General features: G+C 44.9%; 1 protein-coding gene across 3 annotated transcripts in view; it reads right to left on the bottom strand.

Annotated features, from left to right (window-relative positions):
• TBC1D4 (TBC1 domain family member 4) overlaps positions 1 to 20,352 on the bottom strand; it is a 111,921-nt gene that overhangs the window by 28,283 nt on the left and 63,286 nt on the right. For all 3 annotated transcript variants that reach the window (XM_087895545.1, XM_034416931.3, XM_087895546.1), the window contains exons 5-10: positions 17,827 to 17,959; positions 10,904 to 10,995; positions 10,114 to 10,224; positions 8,117 to 8,236; positions 6,651 to 6,725; positions 4,768 to 4,994 (exon numbers count right to left, since the gene is read on the bottom strand). In XM_087895545.1, the coding sequence (XP_087751671.1) occupies positions 4,768 to 4,994; positions 6,651 to 6,725; positions 8,117 to 8,236; positions 10,114 to 10,224; positions 10,904 to 10,995; positions 17,827 to 17,959 (758 nt within the window). The remainder of the gene's footprint in view (positions 1 to 4,767; positions 4,995 to 6,650; positions 6,726 to 8,116; positions 8,237 to 10,113; positions 10,225 to 10,903; positions 10,996 to 17,826; positions 17,960 to 20,352) is intronic.

Below are 20,352 nucleotides of genomic sequence, written 5' to 3'. Positions count from 1 at the left end.
GGTGGATTGTGGAGTCCTTGATGCTCTATGTGCTTCCCTATTTCTTGCAGATGTTTCATTACCCAAACTAGGGTACCCAATCATCAGTGCATAGTTGTATTTGTTGAATTGTCCTGCGGCGAGTTGGCCACGCAAGTTATGGTGAGTTGTCCCATTCCATGCAAATGAGCTGAATCGGGGAGATGAGAACTTGCTAAATTGAAGAGGGCGGGCACCACACCAGAACACAGCCAGAGGGTTGATCCCACGTTTAGCTGTGTGGTCCTGAAGTAGAATTAAGAGTCGGTGGATGGCTTCTTTCGCAGATCTTCAACTTCTCCTCGGCAGAGTGGGTGATCGAATAAATGCCACCAGGAAGGTGAAGTTATTGCCAAAAATGCTGGTTGAACCCTTGAGCCCTCTTTATGGGAGGTTGTCTCACAGTGTATGGAGGACCCGTAAATGGCTGCCCATCCCTCAGATCCATATGATCTATAGTCCCTTGGTCATTACAGGCATTCTTCAACTTACCACTATTTAGATAATCACCATTCAAAGTTACAGCAGCACTGAAAACGTGACTTATGGATGCTTTTCACACTTACGGCCGTTGCCGTATCCCTGTAGTCACATGATCAAAATTCAGACCCTTGGCAACTGGCATGTACTTGTGACAGTTGCAGGGTCCTTGGGATCATGGGATCACCATTTGGAAACTTCTGACAGGCAGTCAGAATCCAGAAAAGCCAGATTCTCTTAACAACCATGTTACTAACTTAACAAATGCAGTAATTCACTTAATAACGGCGGCAGGAGAGCCCGAAAAATGGAGGAAAATTCATTTAACCACTGTCTTATTTAGTAATGGAAATTTGGCGTTTAGTTGTGGTTGTGGGCCTAGGGTTGCCTGTAAATTACTTAGCAGAATCACTACCTGCCAGACAGCATATTTCACGGGGATTTATGTATGCACATACACACACTTGTATTTCCAGATATTGTGCAGAGCCTGCTTCGTATCAAGCCAACAATGTTTGGTTGGGGGTTTTGTGGTGTGATGTTTTGTTTGCAGCGTGCAGGGCGCTAGTCTTGTTGAGAGAGAACACACAACATTCAGTCCCTTTCTGCAGGACGACGAGGTCATTTAATTCTAGGCGTATTTACACAATTCCACACAATAAATATTTCACCACAGATTTAATTTTTTTCTTTTGCTGCAAAATACATTTGTTAGGCTTTTTTTTCTGGGGATGGGGCAATAAGATTTATTTCCACTTTTTAAAATGGAGAATGTTGTGGGGAGGGAGGCATTTTCTTAGCCCCCAGCTGCTAAGCAATTCTTGGAAGGAACTGTTTTCGGTGCCAGAAAAACAGCTCGTGGAAAAAAGCAACATCTGGCACGGGAATTGCTGCTCTAATTAGGAAACTGGCTGAGCCAGCGAGAGCCCAGCTTTGCCGTGACAAAGACAAAAGAAAGAAATGCTGGGCTGTTGGGCTAGCCCTTATTCTTGCTCAGGTTTCCTGATGCACTGCAAAACTGCAGCCTGAGCTTGAGAAAATATAAACAAAGCAGAGAGGCAGGACACTGACAAAGCAATCGCATTTCAAATAAACCAATTTCTCAACTGTTCTGGAACCAGCGTTGAGAAGAAGTGAAATCTGCAGCTCGCCTAAAAGTTCATCAGAAGTAGATGTGATGATGTTTGGAGAGATGTCGGGGCAAGAATCTCTAGAGATTCTCAGTCATCCAGGTCATGGTTGTCCCAAAGGTGCTTTTTCAGGAGGCATCTGGACTTTCTGATTTTTTTTTTCTTTTGAAGATGTTTTGCTTCTCATCTAAGAAGCATCTTCAGCTCTGACAGGATAGCTTCTTGGATGAGAAGTGAAATGTTTTCAAATGAAAAAAACAAGAAAGTCCAGTTGCCTCCTGAAAAAGCACCTTTGGGACAGCCATGACCTGGATGACTGAGAATCACTACAGACCTTTAGCTATACAATTTGGGATGAACACCCTTTGAATGATGTGGGAGTAGGAATGGATTTCCAGAGGAAAAAATTGCAGACTGCAGGAACCAGGAGCACTACTCAGGTGACCTTGAGGACACAGATAAACCTCCAAGTGCTTCTAAAAGGATGCAAGTGACCAGCTGTCTGCAATGAATATAAATCCTTCCATTTCCCACTATCCTGTCAGAGCTGAAGAAGCTTCTTGGATGAGAAGCGAAATGTCTTCAAAAGAAAAAAAAAAACACCAAGAGAGTCCAGTTGCCTCATGAAAAAGCACCTTTGGGACAATCATAACCTGGATGACTGAGAATCTCTACGGACTTTTACCTACACAATTTGGGATGAACACTTTTGGAATGGTGTGGGAGTAGGAATGGATTTCCAGAGAAAGAAATTGCAGACTACAGGAACCAGGAGCACCACTCAGGTGACCTCCGAGGACACAGATAAACCTCCAAGGGCTTCAACGACCTGCTAAAAGGATGCAGATGACCAGCTGTCTGCAAGGAATATAAATCCTTCCATTCTCCACCCTCCAGAGCTGAAAAAGCTTCTTGGATGAGAAGTGAAATGTCTTCAAAAGAAAAAAACAAGAACGTTGGAGCAAGAAGGCTATCAGAGAAGGAACCCCAAGAAAGCTGCTTCACTTTGAAGACAAAAGAGAATCCCATAGTAGGAGTGGATTGACTGAACCCAGCGGCTGCACTTTCAGAATGGCTTAATATCCATGATGCCCTTTTCCATGACAGTCACTTTCGCAGAGGACGAGGCTGCTGGTGCAGTAATGCCCAGAAAATGGCTAAAAATAAAGGAGAGGGTGAGGCCCACACTAGGGATGTTCCATCACCCATTCCCACGAGCTGTTTATCTCCATTCATGTACACAGCAAACCAGTTTCAGAAGCAACAGTTCCAGGCAGATCTTAGAACTTAGAATTTAGAATAACAGAATTGAAAGGGATCTTGGAGGTCTTCAAGTCCAGGCAGGAAACCCTATATCATTTCAGAAAAATGTGTTGTCCAATCACTTCTTAAAAACTTCCAGTGTTGGAGCATTCACAACTTCTGGAGGCAAGTTGTTCCACTGATTAATTGTTCTCACTGTCAGGAAATTTCTCCTTAGTTAGTTCTAAGTTGCTTTTCTCCTTGATTAGTTTCCACCCATTGCTTCTTGTCCTTATGGTGGTGGTGCAGGAACTGGGCATGTCTAGTTTAATGAAAAGAAGGACTAGGGGAAACATGATAGCAATGTGCCAATATCTCAGGGGTTGCCACAAAGAAGAAGGAGTCAAGCTATTCTCCAAAGCACCTGAGGGCAGGACAAGAAGCAATGGGTGGAAACTAATCAAGGAGAGAAGCAGCTTAGAGCTAAGGAGAAATCTCCTGACAGTTAGAACAATTAATCAGTGGAATAACTTGCCTCCAGAAGTTGTGAATGCTCCAAACTGGAAGTTTTTAAGAAAATGTTGGGTAACCATTTCTCTGAAGTGGTGTAGGATTTTCTGCCTAAGCAGGGGGTTGGACTAGAAGACCTCCAAGGTCCCTTCCAACTTTGTTATTCTAAGAGCACAATATCACAAGAGTCTTTGCATGCACAGAGTCAACCCCTCTTGGTCTTGTGTTAGCCAGAAGGTGTGTCAACAAGGCAGGGATTAAACTCCTGTCATATTTCCTCATATGGAGCAGCGTTTTGAAGGGGTTCAAAAGTTTTCTCTGCAGTCTGACAAAAGGCCCTTCCCTCCCCACCCACCCCCCCACCCACCCCAAAAAAAATGATTCAGCCCTTGCTGGCTTCCCATTCATTCACAGACCGGTCTGAAATTCTGGGAATAATGTTTCAATCCTGCCCATTTGAGACTGATTAGCGGGAGGACAATTGGACTTCACATGAACTCTCTTTTCTCCTCTTTCTTTTCTTTGTGGACTTTCATCTTCTGAACACTGGCCATGCTACAGTTAGAACATGCTAATCATAATTTTCAACCACTGGACTGATCCAGTTTTGGCTCCAAATTTTCTTTTCCTTAGGATGGATTTGTGCTTCAAATTATTTTTTCTTAAAATAGCACCAGGGGATTGTAGACACTTCTTCCCCCTTTTCATACTGAAACAGCTTTGAAGGAATTAGGGGGAAAAAAAGACTCCTGCATCATAAATAAAACAGAATCTAATTCAAGTTTGGATGAAGCTATACAATTTCAAGAAAAACAAGCATCTTTAGAAAATCTTCTCTTGTCTTCTCTAAAGTTTTTCATGGCTGAGATTTAAATATATAGAATCTTGGAAATGACTGTGTCCCTTCATTTTAAACTAGTCATACCTGTCTCTGTGCACAGGGTCAATGACCAATTTTGAACCTAGAAGATTAATTTTGACCAATTTTGCATTAGAAAACCTTCACAGTCCTTTCAACTCTGTTGTTCAACTCTGTTATTACTATTCTATACCTTCAAGTATCATTTTTATAAGGAGATTAACATGTATCCATCTCAGAAACCTGCTGGGAGTTGGGCAACAGATGATATTATTATTATTATTATTATTATTATTATTATTATTATTATTATTATTATTATTATTATTATTATTATTATTATTATTATTATTGTACACCTGTCTACTTAAAATACGTTGCAACCATCTCATCCCAACTTCAGGCCATCTGCATGTCTGAAGGCAGCCATGACCTTCCTGAGCTAAGGACCACAGGAGACCTTCTAGGTGGGCATCCAGTCAGCATCTCCTTTAAAGAAAGTCCCTTGGCTCTCCCAGCCCAACTCACCTGCTCTGTTCAGCCGAATTTTGCCTCAGGAGGGGCGACCGGACGCTTTGAGACCGTCCATTCTGGAAAGTGATCCTCTTCCTGGAGGCAGAGGGCGGGTGGCTAAAAGTATGGGCGCGTCTCCTGAACTGGGGAGAGTCGGAGTCTTCTTCAGGAAACGGGTGTCCGGCCAAGGCAACGGGAGACGCCGGAGGTGTGGAGGGTGGGGAGTCCCCCGAGGAGAAGTCCTAGAAGCCACAGACGAGAATGAGGGACTTTCTTGGCGGCCCACACCTTCTACGCGCCTTTCCTGGCGGCCCGCATCTTCTATCCGCCTTTCCTGCCGACCCACACCTTCTACGAGGTGGCTCTCCCTCACACAAAGCCAGACGTTTCTTGAAGCTTAAGAAGAAAACACGCAAACCACTTTGTCCTCAGAAGGAGAACGCTGTCCACATTCAACATAGCCCAGGGTGTCCAAACGTTACTAGAGGACCATATGGGGAGGGAGGAAGAAGAAGAGGAAGCAAGCCAGAAGCCCACCTCCTCACCAAAGCTGGCCCCTTGGCCCGGTTCCTGGATCTGGAGCTGACAGGATTTCCCTGCCTTGTCTAAGCTGCATCTGGTGGAGCTCCACTTCGGATAACCCTCCCGGCAAGGATAATTAAAAACTACACACAAACAGCCCTGAATTTATATCCTGGGGAAGGAGAGGGAGGGAAATCCCTATTGTAGGAGTAGCGGAGAAAGCATTTGTACAGGAAATAAGCGGAAAGGGTACCATTTACACCCTGCTTAGCACAAGAAGATCATCCCCTCAGATGCCCCCCCACCCCCACATGCTGGTGCTGACAGGAGAAAACTTTTTCTGCTTTCTACAGAGGAAGCCCGGAGTTTTTACAATTTACTTTCCTCCCACATATTCTCTTCAATTTTTTTAAAAAATATTTAAAATGTTTAAAAATGTTTAATTTTTAAAAAAATTAAATTAAAAAAATGTTTTTAAAAAAATAAACACAGATAGTCCTCGACTTACGACCACAAATGAGCCCAACATTTCTGTTGCTAAGAAAACTCATTAACTAAGCATTTATTGGTTAGGTTGCAAAGAAGGAGAATTAAATAGCATTTGTCCATTCCAGTATTGCCCTGTATAATACCAAATATAGATTTGGTCGAGTCAGTGAAACACCCGTAAACATATTTGCTTCCAGTCCTATACAGGTAGTCCTCGGTTTACGTCAACCGAACTCACTATTTCTCTTGCTAAGCAAGATGGTCATTAAGCGAGTTTCGCCCCATTGTATGAGCTTTCTTGCTACAGTTGTTAAGTGAATTGCTGCCGTTGTTAAGTTAGTAACGTGGTTATGAGCCGAGGTGGCACAGTGGTTAGAGTGCAGTACTGCAGGCTACTTCAGCTGACTGCTAGCTTCAGTTCAGCAGTTCGAATCTCACCAGGCTCATGGTGGACTCAGCCTTCCATCCATCCATAAAATGAGGACCCAGATTGTTGGGGGCAATAGATTCTGTAAACCGCTTAGAGAGGGCTGTAAAGCACTATGAAGCGGTATATAAGTGCTATTGCTATTGCTAAGTTAACCTGGCTACCCCATTGACTCTGCTGGTCAGGAGGTCACAAAAAGGGACCACGTGATCCCAGGACACTACCTCCTCCATCATAAGTGTCCAGATTTTGATCACGTGACCAGGGGGAGGCTTACGACGGTCGTAACTGTGAAGAATGATCATGAGCCACTTTCTTCATCGACGTTGTAACTTCAAAAAGGCCACTAAGGGAGAAATTGTAAGTTGAGGACTACCTGTGATAAAACCAAGGTAAACAATGCCTTTGGTTCTTCTGCAACGGGTTCTAACCTAGGTGCCTCCATCCATTTGGTACTTACTTTGTCAGGAGTGAGGTGGTTGTACCTTTCAAAGCTCTCCGTGCTCCCCAGGCGACCACGCATGCGACTGGCTCCCTGCAAAACACAAGAGACCCACTCGGTGGCACCCATTTCTGGCCTCTCCAGTTCCTGGGCTGGCAGGAAGGCCGAGGCCCAGTTTGGTCCAGTGGTTTAAAGCACCAGGTTTGAAAGCGGGAAACTGTTGTGGTCCGCCAGCAGCCTGCCGAGCTGGCAGCGGAGTCGAACAGTGAGGAGGCTGGGTAGGAAAATGGGCCAATCCTGGGGAAGGCCCGGACGAGGGTTCTGCGTCGGAGGCAGACATGGGGCCAGGGCCATCTGGGAACGATGTGTGGACTCCGGAGCCTCCAGAGGCGGAGAGCAGGGAGGCAGAGGAACAGGAGGAACCTGTTCCTAGTGCACGCATGTGAAGAGCTGCCAGAAAGCAAGAGCAGCTAAAGCAAAAAGGACGACTTGGGAGTAAGGCCAGGAGATGATTGACCTCTCCCAGAAGGCTTAAAAGAGCAGAAACAGCTCTTGGGATCTTTGTAGGAAAGCAAGGTTGCTACATTTGCTTCTTGTCAGCGTCTCTTGCTTCTGAACTTTTGCCAAGAAAAGCCTTTGGCAGGGTGCCAAAGTAGACAAAGGCTGGTGATAAGGCCCAAGGACTGTTTATGAAGAATTTGTTTTGGATTTAATTTGGACTAAGCCGAGAATGAAGTAATTCTCAGCTGTTCTAATAACTAACTCCTTGTTTAGTTTCCATCCATTGTTTCTTGTCCTGTCTTCAGATGCATTGGGGAATAGTTTGACTCCCTTTTCTTTGTGGCAGCCCCTGAGATATTGGAAGACTGCTATCATGTCACCCCTAGTCCTTCTTTTCACTAGACTAGCCATACCCAATTCCCGCAAACCGTTCTTTAAAGCCTTGGTAGTACAGTGGTCTAAAGCACCCTGTTATTAAGATCAGCTGCCTGCAATTACTGCAGGTTCAAATCTCGCCAGGCTCAAGGTTGACTCAGCCTTCCATCCTTTCTAAGGTAGGTAAATTGAGGACCCAGTTGTGGGGGCAATAAGCTGACTTTGTATAAATATACAAAAGGATGAAGGCTATTGCTTAGCGCATTGTAAGCCGCCCTGAGTCTCCGGAGAAGGGCGGCATATAAATCAAATTATATATATATAAAAAAAGCTAAATTCTGAATTAACTGAAGCAAAGCTAAATTCTGAATTAACTGAAGTAGAGCTATATTCCGAAGTAGTGATTTCAAAGAGAACTGAAAGTAGTTTGAAAGTAGTAGCTTCAAAGGGAACAGAGCAATTCACAATTTATAGGAGAAAGGGACAGCGAAACATTTGATACGTCTGTCTGCTTCCTCACCACCCACAGAGAAACTAATTCGACAAGAGAAAACGGTTTAAAAATGACTTTATCTGCCGTTTTACTCCCTCTGAGCAATTTATCTCACCCTGGAGAAGATGTTTTCGAGAGAGCTGGTTAAGGATTTCTTGGCTTTGTTCTTCAGGATATCCAGGGTGAATCTTCCACTGCTCGTGGTGTTTTCTGGGATTGTATTATTAGACGCGTTCTGTATGGTGAAGATAAACCATCATATCAATACAGGCAACCGAGGAGGCAGTCCAAAATATACAACTGCCAAACTGATTCCAAAGAGAAAAATAATAAACACAGGAAGTTGTCAGGGTTGGGGTTTCAGAAAGAGATAACGGGCTGTTTTGTCCAGCCATTTTCTCCCCTCCATTTCAAATGAAAGACTCGAGATTTTTTGTTTGTTTTGTTTTTTTGCTGAGTCACCCGTTTAGATCAGTGGTCGGTTTGAAATTTTTTTACTACCGGTTCTGTGGGCGTGGCTTGGTGGGCGTGGTGTGGTGGGCGTGTCAGGGGAAGGATACTATAAAATCTCCATTCCCACCCCACTCCAGGAGAAGGATATTTTAAAATCTCCATTCCCTCCCCAATCCAGGGGAAGGTTACTGCAAAATCCCCATTTCCTCCTGATCAGCTGGGACTTGGGAGGCAGAGACTAGATGGGGGCGGGGCCAGTCAGAATGTTTACTACCGGTTCGCTGAACTACTCAAAATTTCTGCTACCTGTTCTCCAGAACTGGTCAGAAGCTGCTGAAACCCATCTCTGGTTTAGATGCAAGATTAGGCTGACACAAATGCAGAACTGGCTTTTATTTATTTAGTTGTCGACTTAAGACCAAAATTTGGACTGGAATTCTCATCGTTAAGTCCTTGCCGTCAAATCAGTCCCTAATTCATGACCGTTTTTTGTTTTACAACCGTCGCTTAGTGTGAACCATTTCTTCCAAATGGGTGGGGGGTTTTTTGGCCCGAAACCAGCAAAAGAAATCACAAATGGCTATCACAGGACTGTACAATTGGTCATAACTGCGAGTTGGTTGCCAAGTGCCTGAACTGTTGTCATCTGATTGTGAATTGTGGTCCCTATGGGGTAGTATAAATGCAAGGACCTGACCTTACAGGTAATCCTTAACTTACAACCACAATTGAGCCCAAAATTTGTGTTGCTGAGTGAGGCAGTTGTGAAGTGAGGTTGGCTCCGTTTTTTACGACTTTTCTTGCCGCAGTCGTTAAGTGAACCGCCGCGGTTGTTAAATTACTAACACGGTTGCCAAGTGAATCTGGCTTCCCCGTTGAAATTACCAGACAGAAGGTCGCAAAAAGGGGATCATGTGACCCCGGGACACTGCAACCGTCATAAATATGAGTCAGTTGCCAATCGTCCAAATTTGGATCTCGTGATCCCAGGGATGCTGCAATGGTTGTAAGTGTGAAAAAACGGTCATAAGTCACTTTTTCCAGTGCGGTTGTAACTTTGGACGGTGGCTAAATGAAATTGTTGTAAATTGTTCCACACCAGTGTAACTCTGATTGCTAAGCAAACGTTCGTAAGTTGAGAACTCCCTGTACTTGATTTAAATCAAATTTGGCTGGGACAGAGGAATGGTCTCTAGGCTCAAGGAAATTAGTCCTCCTCCCTCTCTTACGGATCCTAACAGCAAAAATTAACCTAGAAGGACAATGCTAGTCTTTCCCCACCGAAATGAGACATGGTGGTACAGTGGTTAGAGTGCAGTACTGCAGCCTACTTCTGCTGACTGCTCGCAATTTGGCAGTTCGGGTCTCACCGGCTCAAGGTTGACTCAGCCTTCCATCCTTCTGAGGTGGGTAAAATGAGGACCCAGATTGTTGGGGGCAATAGGCTGACTCTGTAAACTGCTTAGAGAGGGCTGGAAAGCACTGTAAACCGGCATTTAAGTCTAAGTGTTATTCCATCGGGATTCCTTCCTGCGTCATCTGTTTCCAGATGAGTCTCATAAGAAGCAAGAAGGGAACTGTCAGGAGAATGGAATAGCTGAAGGAGTTCCCGGGCCTCTTTTGGAGCTCCTGAGAAGCCAGAGAAGACGGAAAGCTCACCATTGGGGTCTCGTCAATGTGAATGTGGGTCTTTTGCTTCGCCTCGCACAACTGGCGCAGGTGGAAAATCAGGAGCTCGTTTTCTTCCTGGTCACTAACCGGCTTCATTTTCTGCCACGGGAGGAAAGAAGAAGCAAATATTTGTGATAACCGGCCCTGCTCCGATTGGCAGCCAGATGACCTCAGGGTTTCAGAAAAGAATTTGCTAACTCTTGAAATGCATTTCTGGGTCTCAAAAGCTTTGGAGCAGGGGTGAACTGGTAGTGATAAAAACCGGCTGTTTAAAAAGCTACCGTTTCGGGCGAATCAGTAGTTAAAAAAAGTTACCACCGGTATTTCCGACAATCAGCTGTGCAGGGGTTTTAGCTTTCCTAGAAAGCAGAAACTGTGCTGCACAGCTGATCCCCCCCCTTCTACTTACCTTCCCAAGCCTCTTTTTGGTGTGTACTGCGTATGTGCCAAAAGGCGGCTTGGGAAGGTAAGTAGAACAGCGGGGTGGATGGGGGATCAGCTGTTCAGCGCAGTTTACCTTTGCTAGAAAGCAGGATTCCCTGCTTTCTAGCGAAGCTAAATTGCACACCACAGCTGATCCTCCCTTCACTTCTACTTACCTTCCCAAGCCTCCTTTTGGTGTGTACTGCGCATGCGTGTGCGTGTACAGAGTGCACATTTTGTGCGCATGTGCGGCCAGGAACCGGTAGCAATCCGGTTCGGATTTCACCACTGCTTTGGAGCCCACAGAGAGGCATAGATCATCCCTAGTGCTGTATCTGAGTGGGGTGCTTATTACCTGAACGCGCTCAAAGATGTCCGCCTGCTCATTGTCGCTGAGAGAGGACAGGTGCCTCTGAATTACAAGCTTGGCTCTTGGTGGATAAAGTCCTTCAGAGGGAAAGAAGAGAGGTCGTTGGGCATCAGAGAGGTTTTACTCATTGTAAAGCCCTCATGGGCTTTTCTCTGCAGTCAGAAAGACAAGATTCAGCTAAAGTGCGACTGTTGAAATTCACACAACCTCCACCAAACCTCCAACGCCTTGCCCTGCCCACCAATGCCCTTGCCTCCCAGATGCCCACCATCCTTTTGAGCCAGGAAACCTTCGTCTCCCCACTTGGCCATTTGTTCTGACCCAGCTCCCAAATACGACAAACCCTGTGTAGTTAAACAAATGTTCCCTTTATTAGGAGCGCCAGCAGCCCCAGCAAAAAGTCTCTCTCTCAAGGTTAACCAGTCTGTCCGGCAGGGAGATGAATAGTTGTCTGCTACACCTATTCATCTCCACCCCCTGCCTTTTATCCTCAGAGCTAGAGTGGGGCTTCACTAGTAACAGTGGCTCTTCCGTCTCAAGGATCGGCCCATAGATTTCCACTGCTCTCCTCTCCTCTGCCTTCTGTGCATCCACTTGTCAGGCACTGGACCCAGCTGTTCCTCTTCTTCCTCATCAGCCACCTCCAGACCTGGGGGCTGTTCACTCTCTATCTGAAGGCTGATGGATGGCCCAGGCTCTGCCTCTGTCTCTCTCTCTGCCAGCTCCATTCCCTCTTCAACTCAGGTTGCCTTGATGCTGACCCTGACTCCCACACCTCCTCCTCATCTGATTCGGCTGCTGGAGGGGCCGACTACTGACAGGCCACAACATAATTCAAGGCCTCTGGCCAGAGGTCTGCTTCCTCCTTCCTCGGTGGCTTGGTGGGAGCTCAACCCAGAGCCTTGGTAGTACAGGGGTTTAAGGCACCCTGTTATTAAGCTTATTAAGACCAGCTGCCTGCAATTACTGCAGGGTTCAAATCTCGCCAAGGCTCAAGGTTGACTCAGCCTTCCATCCTTTCTAAGGTAGGTGAAATGAGGACCCAGTTTGTGGGGGCAATAAGCTGACTTTGTATAAATATACAAAAAGGATGAAGGCTATTGCTGAGCACATTGTAAGCCGCCCTGAGTCTTCGGAGAAGGGCGGCATATAAATCAAAAATTAAAAAAAAACAAAAAACCCAACCCTCTCCCCTTCCTCGCTAGGATGATTTGGCTACCAACAAAAGCAATTTACCAAGGCAGTTGGGTGTGGCTCTGAGAATCTCAGAGACAGTGGACATTGCCCTAAGCAGCATGGCACCTTCACTCCCGAAGAAGAGACTGGGGAGAAGGTGGGGTGGGAACAACATGCAGAGATATGTCCGCAGTGTTGACCATCAACTCTGGAAGTGAAGGGCCTCTGCTAGCAGAAAACCATCCAGAGGAGCCTGATCCACTGATCAGGTCCTGGAACAGGTTTTAAGAAGGCCTCTCACCCAGGGATAGGCTTCAAAAATTTTAGCAAGGGGTTCTCTGCCCGGTTGCTGGGTGGGTATGTCCATGGTGGGCATGGCCTAGTTAGTCTCGTACACCATGGTAGGGGGTGTTTTTGCCCTCCCCAGGCTCCGGAGGCTTTCCTTGAGCCTCCGGGAGGGCAAAAATGGCCTACCCTCTTCTGGAGGCCCTCCCGAACTCCTGGTAGGCCCATTTTTCGCCCTCCCCAAGCCTCTGTGCGTGCCCTGCACTTACCTGCATCCAAAACGGGCCGCATGGGGACTCCTGGGAGGGGCGGGGTGGAGTGGGCGGGGCCAGCCAGGAGTGGGATTTGGGGGTGCTCTGAACTGCATAGAATACACTCTGAACCCCTGTGAACCCTCAGCAGCCCACCCTTGCTCCCACCCCTCCTACATTCCTTGTTTTATCTTTAAAGTCCTCATTTTTATAAGTCCAATCAGACAACAGAGGAGAATAAAATAGGTTTTTTTAATCAAGCTATTTCCATCTAAGAATATATCTGGAGCCCCAAAGAGCCAGAATCCACAAGCTAAACTTGCTTGTTTTACAGGCCTCACCTTGGCCAAGGTACACTCTGAGTTTGGCTTATACAGAAATAAGTATTTGGGGTGTACTTCAAAAATCTGGGAGAGAAGACCTGGGGTTCATCAGAGTATTTCTATGCTCAGAACCCCACCCAGAAGCTGATATTGTCAGGCTTTTGCATTGGGCATTCAGAGCTGCCACATTTACTACTGTGGGAGGGGAGATTATATGGAGCAAGGGTGATATATAGTCATAATAACATTCCTTTCTCAGAGAGTCAAGGACATCTTGCCCTGCACCTGGAGGACTGGAACTGGGAGCCATATCCAGTTGGGACGGTGCTTGGATTGGACCATGGGATGGACATGTGGGTGCTGGGCAGGGACTTCAATTTTTTCCTTTGTGTTGGGAAACCCTGGAAGCTTTCAGATTCGGGTTTTCCCAGATGCGCCAATATGACATCTCTAATAAAATGTAACTTTGAGAAAACTCAAGCCTCGGAGTTTTCTTTCTTTGGGAGTGTTACTTGGAAACCTGACAGATATTCTTATATCAGTCCTTGGTTCAGAAGACGACGTTCTTTGCAATGTTTGCATACAGGTGAACACACCTGTCATCGCTATCACTCTTTGACAGAGGAGCCTTTGTCCAAGTAGATGTTATGCGAAATGACACAATACTTTAAAATATCATTTAGTGCCAGCAACCGAAACAAGTTTTCAGAAGCATGTGAAAGCTTTCTTAGATATTTTGGCATTCTCTTGCTCAGAGGCTGCAATTTTAGCTTTATTTTTTTAAAAAAGAATGAAGCCCTAGTCCCAAGGTGCTTTTTCAGGAGGCAACTGGAGTTTCTTCATGTTTTTTTTTCTTTTGAAGAAATTTCGCTTCTCATCCAAGAAGCTTCTTCAGCTCTGACTGGATGGTGGAGAATGGAAGGATTTATATTCCTTGCAAACACCTGGTCATTTGCATCCTTTTAGAGGGTCGTTGAAGCCCTTGGAGGTTTATCTATGTCCTCAGGGTCACCTGAGTGGTGCTCCTGGTTCCTGTAGTCTGCAATTTTTTCCTCTAGAAATCCATTCCTTCTCCCACACCATTCAAAGGGTGTTAATCCCAAATTGTATAGCTAAAAGTCTATAGAGATTCTCAGTCATCGTTGTCCCAAAGGTGCTTTTTCAGGAGGCAACTGGACTTTCTTGTTTTGTTTTGTTTTTTAAATCCTTCCATTCCCCACTATCCTGTCAGAGCTGAAGAAGCTTCTTGGATGAGAAGCGAAACATCTTCAAAAGAAGAAGAAAAAAACATAAGAAAATCCAGTTGCCTCCTAAAAAAGCACCTTTGGGACAACCATGACCTGGATAATTGAGAATCTCTACAGACTAATAAACCCCTAACTTCACATCTTATTTTTATATATTTTATTTATTTATTTGTCAAATATGTATAAGATAACAGATCTAAGTATAAACATGATTATGAATACAGGAAATGGATATGAATAAAAGGGTAAATTAGGACAGGGACGGTAGGCACACTGGTACACTTATGCCTGCCCCTTACAGACCTCTTAGGAATGGGGTGAGGTCAACAGTAGACAGTCTAAGATTAACGTTTTGGGGGTTTGGGGATGAAACCACAGAGTCAGGTAGTGCATTCCAGGCATTGACCACTCTGTTGCTGAAGTCGTATTTTCTGCAATCGAGTTTGGAGCAGTTTACCTTGAGTTTGTATCTATTGTGTGCTCGTGTATTATTGCGGTTGAAGCTGAAGTAGTCATTGACAGGTAGGATGTTGTAGCAGATAATTTTGTGTACTATGCTTAGGTCACACCGAAGGTGGCATAGTTCTAAATTGTCTAATCCCAAGATTTCAAGGCTGGTGGCATAAAGTATTCTATTGCGAGCAGAGGAGTGGAGGACTCTTCTCGTGAAGTATCTCTTTTCAAACTGAGAAACCCTTTTCTCTTTTCAAACTTCTTTTCTTTTCTCTTTTCAAACTTTTCTTTTCTCTTTTCAAACTTTTCTTTTCTCTTTTCAAACTTTTCTTTTCTCTTTTCAAACTTTTCTTTTCCCTTTTCAAACTGAGAAACCCTGTCTTTTCTTTTTTTGGAAATCAAGAGAGCTTGCCATTAGTCTGTCCTTTCTGCAGACACAGTTTATTAAAGAAGAAAACATAATCCGCTTTGGCCTCTGACTCACTACAGCAAGAACTGGAAGAGCTTTTCTCTTTCAGTGCTGGATTTTAACACAACCTTGGTGGCTTTATGGCTTTGCCCACCAGAGGGGGCTGATCACCAAATATGTGCTTTCCGAAATAAACATTGATAACTATAAGAAATAAAGGAAGTAAACAGAAATAGGTAAACATTTCTGCTTCATCAGCAAAATACCTTAGATGTAGTTTTTTCACTGATACCTGCTACCCATCCAGGAGAAATACAGGTAGTTCTCAACTTACGACCACAATTGAGCCCCGAATTTATGTTGCTAAGTGAGAAATTTGTTAAGTGAGTTATGCTCCATTTTACGACTTTGGTCGCCACATTTGTTAAGTGAATCGCCTCAGTTTTTAAATAAGTAACACGATTGTTAAGTGAATCTGGGTTTCCCCGTCGACTTTGCTTCTCAGAAAGTCACAGAAGGCAATCACGTCACACACACAAACATGGGATACTGCAACTGTCATAAATGTGAGTCAGTTGTCATGCATCCAAATATAAATCATGCGACCGTGGGGAGGCTGCAATGCTTGTAAGTGTGAAAAATGGTTGTAAGTCACTTTTTTAAGTGCCGTCGGACGGACACTAAATTAAACTGCTGTAAGCTGAGGATGGCCCATATACTAAAAGGTTAAATTAAATTAAATTAAATCTCAGGTTAAATTAAGAGTTATTCTCACACTTTTAGCAAAGAATGACAAAAATAAATCTATCGAGCGAGCCATCCATCAGCTAATTAGTAAGAAATGCTTTTACTCGCTTTCTGAGAGAAACCAATCACCACACAAGGAAATTTCTGTGGACTCTAAGAGATAAGCTTTCTCTGCACACGTCACACAAAGCCAAGGCCTCAGAAGGATGTATAGGATAATTAAACATGACAATGAACATTAAACATATGATGAACGGTTGCAGGAACTGGGCATGGCTAGTCTAGTGAAGAGAAGGACCAGGGGAGACATGATAGCTGCATTCCAATATTTGAGGGTCTGCCACAGAATGGGAGGGGGTCAAGCTATTTTCCAAAGCACCCGAAGACCAGACAAGGAATAATGGATGGAAACTGAACAAGGAGAGATTCAACCTGGAAATAAGGAGACATTTTCTGACAGTGAGAACAATCAACCAATGGAAGAGAAGTTGGATTTGGAAGTTGTGGGAGCTTCATCACTGGAGGCTTTCAAGTAGAGACTGGACTGCCCTCTATCAGGAATGGTCTAGGGTCTCCTGCTTGGGCGGAGGGGTTGGACTAGATGACCTGCAAGGTCCCTTCCAACTATGTGTAGTCTGTTAAATCTGTTAAAGCCTTTGCTTTAAATGGATGATGTGGACGTATTTGGAAAACTTCATGGTTCTGGTCCATATAGAAAGTATGTCAGAAGTGGAAAAAAGAGCAGATCTTTGGGGACCTCCTAGTAAGAAAAAAAAAAAACCAATAACCAAGTCCTTCACTAACATGTCGAAAGAGTAGAGAGGTCTTTCAAAGAAAGCTAGGTCCTGACTCCCTGATTTCTTCCTTATCAACTTTGAATGAAAGTTATAACAGCAGTTCATGAAAATGTACAGTACGTTTGTCCCACTGTTTTAACACAGCTGGTTAGCAGGGTCAGGTGAAGCCCAGACCGAAGCATGAACTGGACTTGGAAGGCCTGGTCTGATCTTGCAAGAAGAGCTTCTCGGGAGAGACTATCACATCGTCTGGCACACAACTGCTCAACTGCTGTGACGGTGTGAGGATGTTCTTCCAGATACTGAACCCCAACACAACTGGAACAGAAGACATCACTTTCTTTTCCTAAGAGAGCAGAAACACCTCTATTCTTCCTACATTTATGCAACACAGTGTCTGCATTTCCTGCATCAGATGAGGAGGCCACCTCTTTCTCCTTCTGTTCCGGCCACTTTTTACAGAGGCACGATTGAGAGCTTTTTAACAAACTGCATCACTGTTTGGTTTGGTGGCAGCAGTGCCCCAGATAGAAAGTCCATACAGAGAGTGGCAAGGACAATGGAGAAGATTATAGGAAGCTCGCTTCCCGTTATTCAGAATACTGTTTATAAGCACTATGTGCTTTGAGCTCAAGGCATGGTTAGAGACGTCATACATCCACTTTACGGTCTGTTTCTGTTACTCCCCTCTGCGAGGGGTGGAGGTTTTGAAGTATTTCTAGTAGGATTAGATTCTATAACAGCTTTGTTCCCTATGCCATCTGTCTGGTTAACTTGCAAGATTAGTTTTTCTCACCATGTACATGTATACATCCGAACTAGACTGTGTTGTTTGTCTGTGTCATATATGTGGGCATATGCATAATTTTGTATATATGTACCGGTATGTATGTATGTATGTATGCATGTATGTATGTATTTATTTTGTCATGTTTATGTAACGTATATTGGAGGTAGTGAGCGTTGGAGAGCCGTATGCAATGAAATTTCATTTTAATGTATGCCGATTAGTGTGCATTCAAAGTGACAATGAAGTTATTCTAAGCCTAATTCTATGGTACCCACAAAGGCATTTTGTGCTCTCGTCACATAAATGAGCAGCAGTGGCTGGAGAGGAGGGGTTGGGGGGCAAGTGTGCCGGACAGGACTTGCCAAAACTCCTGCCCCCCCCCCCCCCCGGTGTCTCTTTCAGACTAGGCAAGATTGAAAACCATGGCTACCTTCAATCCTTTCGCACAGCTTGTGGAGGGAGTGCATCGGGCAGGCCTCGCACAGTTTGACCTGGGTTTTGGCATTCTGCAGGGCAGCTGCCGTGCTAAAGGCTTGCTTCAGGGTCAGCATGATCTCATCCACCTAGAAAGAGAATTTAAAAAGTTCGATTTAAATTCTGGTTGTTTCTTAAGACCGAGAAGAGTGTTTTTTTTCCCAGGTCGAGCCAGGCTCTCCAACCAGCCCATAGAAAATGGCACAATAGAGCGGGTGACTTTTTCTGCTTGCCGGGGCCACAAAGTGGGCCGAGTTCCCGTGAATTTCAATGGCGCATCCCATTGAAAACCAGATCACATCCAGCCCTCCACGCATTATCTAGCCGGCAAGGAAGACCCTCCGAGGAGCTCCAAATAAACGGTTTGCAGCCAAAGCACAGAGCTCCTTGAGTGTCAGAAGGCTCATTTCTTAGGGTTTTTGTTTTTTTATGATCAGTCAAAACTCTTGCAGGCTCTACTGGTGTCCTGCAGATGGAAGGCTAACTCCCAGCCCCAGGCGTGCAAGATTCCCACACCGCCTCTTGCTCGAGAGACCGACCTATAGCTTCACATGCTCGGTGGGGGAAAAAAGGGTCAGAGGTTGCAAGACGCTGACATACAGATTCAAATCTGTTTCAGGCCTGAACGGTAAGATGAACAGATGGAGCTATTGAAGAAAACCCGCCCAGAGTCTGGAAGGCACGTCAACAAGACAGGAAGCTACAGGAAAAAAGCAACTTGGCTCTGAACCGTTGACTCCTCTGAAAAGATTGGGCATTCCTCCTCCTGTTTCTCCTGGCAAATGTTTGCAGAGAAACGGGAGAGCCTCTTCTTTATCTGCTACTGATAGTAGCTTGCGACAACATTCAGAAGCTGCATAGTATCTGCTTTTTCTAAAACCACTCTCTTCAAGGGGTGTTAACCAGTCTCTGCCTCCGACTGAAAAGGACAGAGAATTATCTCAGTTAGAGCTCTGTCAAAACACTGTGAGATATTGGTCCCAAAGATGCTTTTCCAAAAGGCAACTAGACTTTTAAGTTTTGTTTTTTTTTAATGTTTCGCTTCTCATCCAAGAAGCTTCTTCTCTGGTTCAGAATGGAAACTTCTTGGATGAGAAATGAAATGTTTTCAAGGAAAAAAACTAAACAAGGCCAGTTGCTTTCTGGAAAAGCACCTTTGGGACAACGAAGCCCTGGATGATTGAGAATCTCCACAAACACCATGAGCTATTTGGCTTGAGATTGTTCTGACCTAGGCTTCCCCAGCAGCATGAAGCTGAGTCTTCGTCCTGATAAACCTCTTTTATTTAATTTACAGTGAATTCCCCTCCAGCAAAGTCTTTCCTCTCCTACAGTCTTTCAAAGTAGTTCACAATTACCGACCCTTATCAGGCTTCGAGAGTGGGCAGGCCGATATCTTTCAGACTCCACATTGTAACCGACAATACTTGGCAAGAAGTCAGGAACAGAACTTCACCCAAATGAACTAATTGTCTCCTGCAAACTCCCCTCCCCTTCGCTCCTCTTTATTCCCTATGGGAGGGGCCCAGGGGTGGGTTCTAAAATTTTTTACTACCAGTTCTGTGGGCGTGGCTTATTTTGTGGGTGTGGCTTGGTGGGGGTAATGTGACTGGGTGGGCGTGGCCAACTTTGTTTTTTTCTTTTTTACTTTTAAAAGCATTTTTTCTACAACCTTAAGAGGTTGCAGAAAATAGTGCTTTGAAAAGCCTCTGACGATCAGGCAACTCAGCTGGGATCGCCAGAGGCTTTTAAAGGCTTTTTTTTTTCTACAATCTCTTCGGCCGAAGAGGTTATAGAAAAAAATGCTTTTAAAAGTAAAAAAAAAAAAGCCTCTGATGAGGTGGGCGGGGTAAGCGAGCAGTGACCAGGCCGGGGACCGGTTCGGAGGTGTGGCCAGCCAATGTTATTACCGGTTCTCTGAACTACTACAAATTTTTACTACCAGTTCTTGCGAACCAGTGCGAATCGGGAGCAACCCACCACTGGAGGGGCCATTCACCGTCCATCTGTGGCTTTACTCCTGAGTTGACCCTTGTTCCTTAGCTGTCCCCTTCTCCTGGAAGCTCTGCGCATGCGCACACTGGGAACAGGATCCAGCTGTTCTTCTGCCTCACTGATGTCTGACTCCGAAGGCAGCTGACAACTGTCAGACAGCCCTGACCCCATCTCTGCCTCCCACACAGAGCCCTCGTCAGAGCCTTCCCCAGATTCCAGGACTGGCCCATGTTCCTCCCAACCTCCTCACTGTCCAAATCTGCTGCCAGATCCAATGGCTTCTGGAGGACCACAACAGAGATGTAATAGAATATAATTTTTTATTGGTCAAATGTAATTGGACACACAAGGAATTTATCTCTGGTGCATAAGCTCTCAGTGTATGTACAAACAACAAAGTGATGTCATATATCTTAGATTATAGTTGCAATCATTAATCATAAGATACAACAACAATGCTGAATAATTGTCTGAAGCTGACTTCTGG

The sequence above is a fragment of the Pantherophis guttatus genome, chromosome 5 (assembly GCF_059756535.1).
Source record: "Pantherophis guttatus breed Tessera chromosome 5, ASM5975653v1, whole genome shotgun sequence".
In the NCBI taxonomy this organism is placed as follows: Eukaryota; Metazoa; Chordata; class Lepidosauria; order Squamata; family Colubridae; genus Pantherophis; species Pantherophis guttatus.
This window is presented reverse-complemented; position numbering and strand designations above follow the sequence as displayed.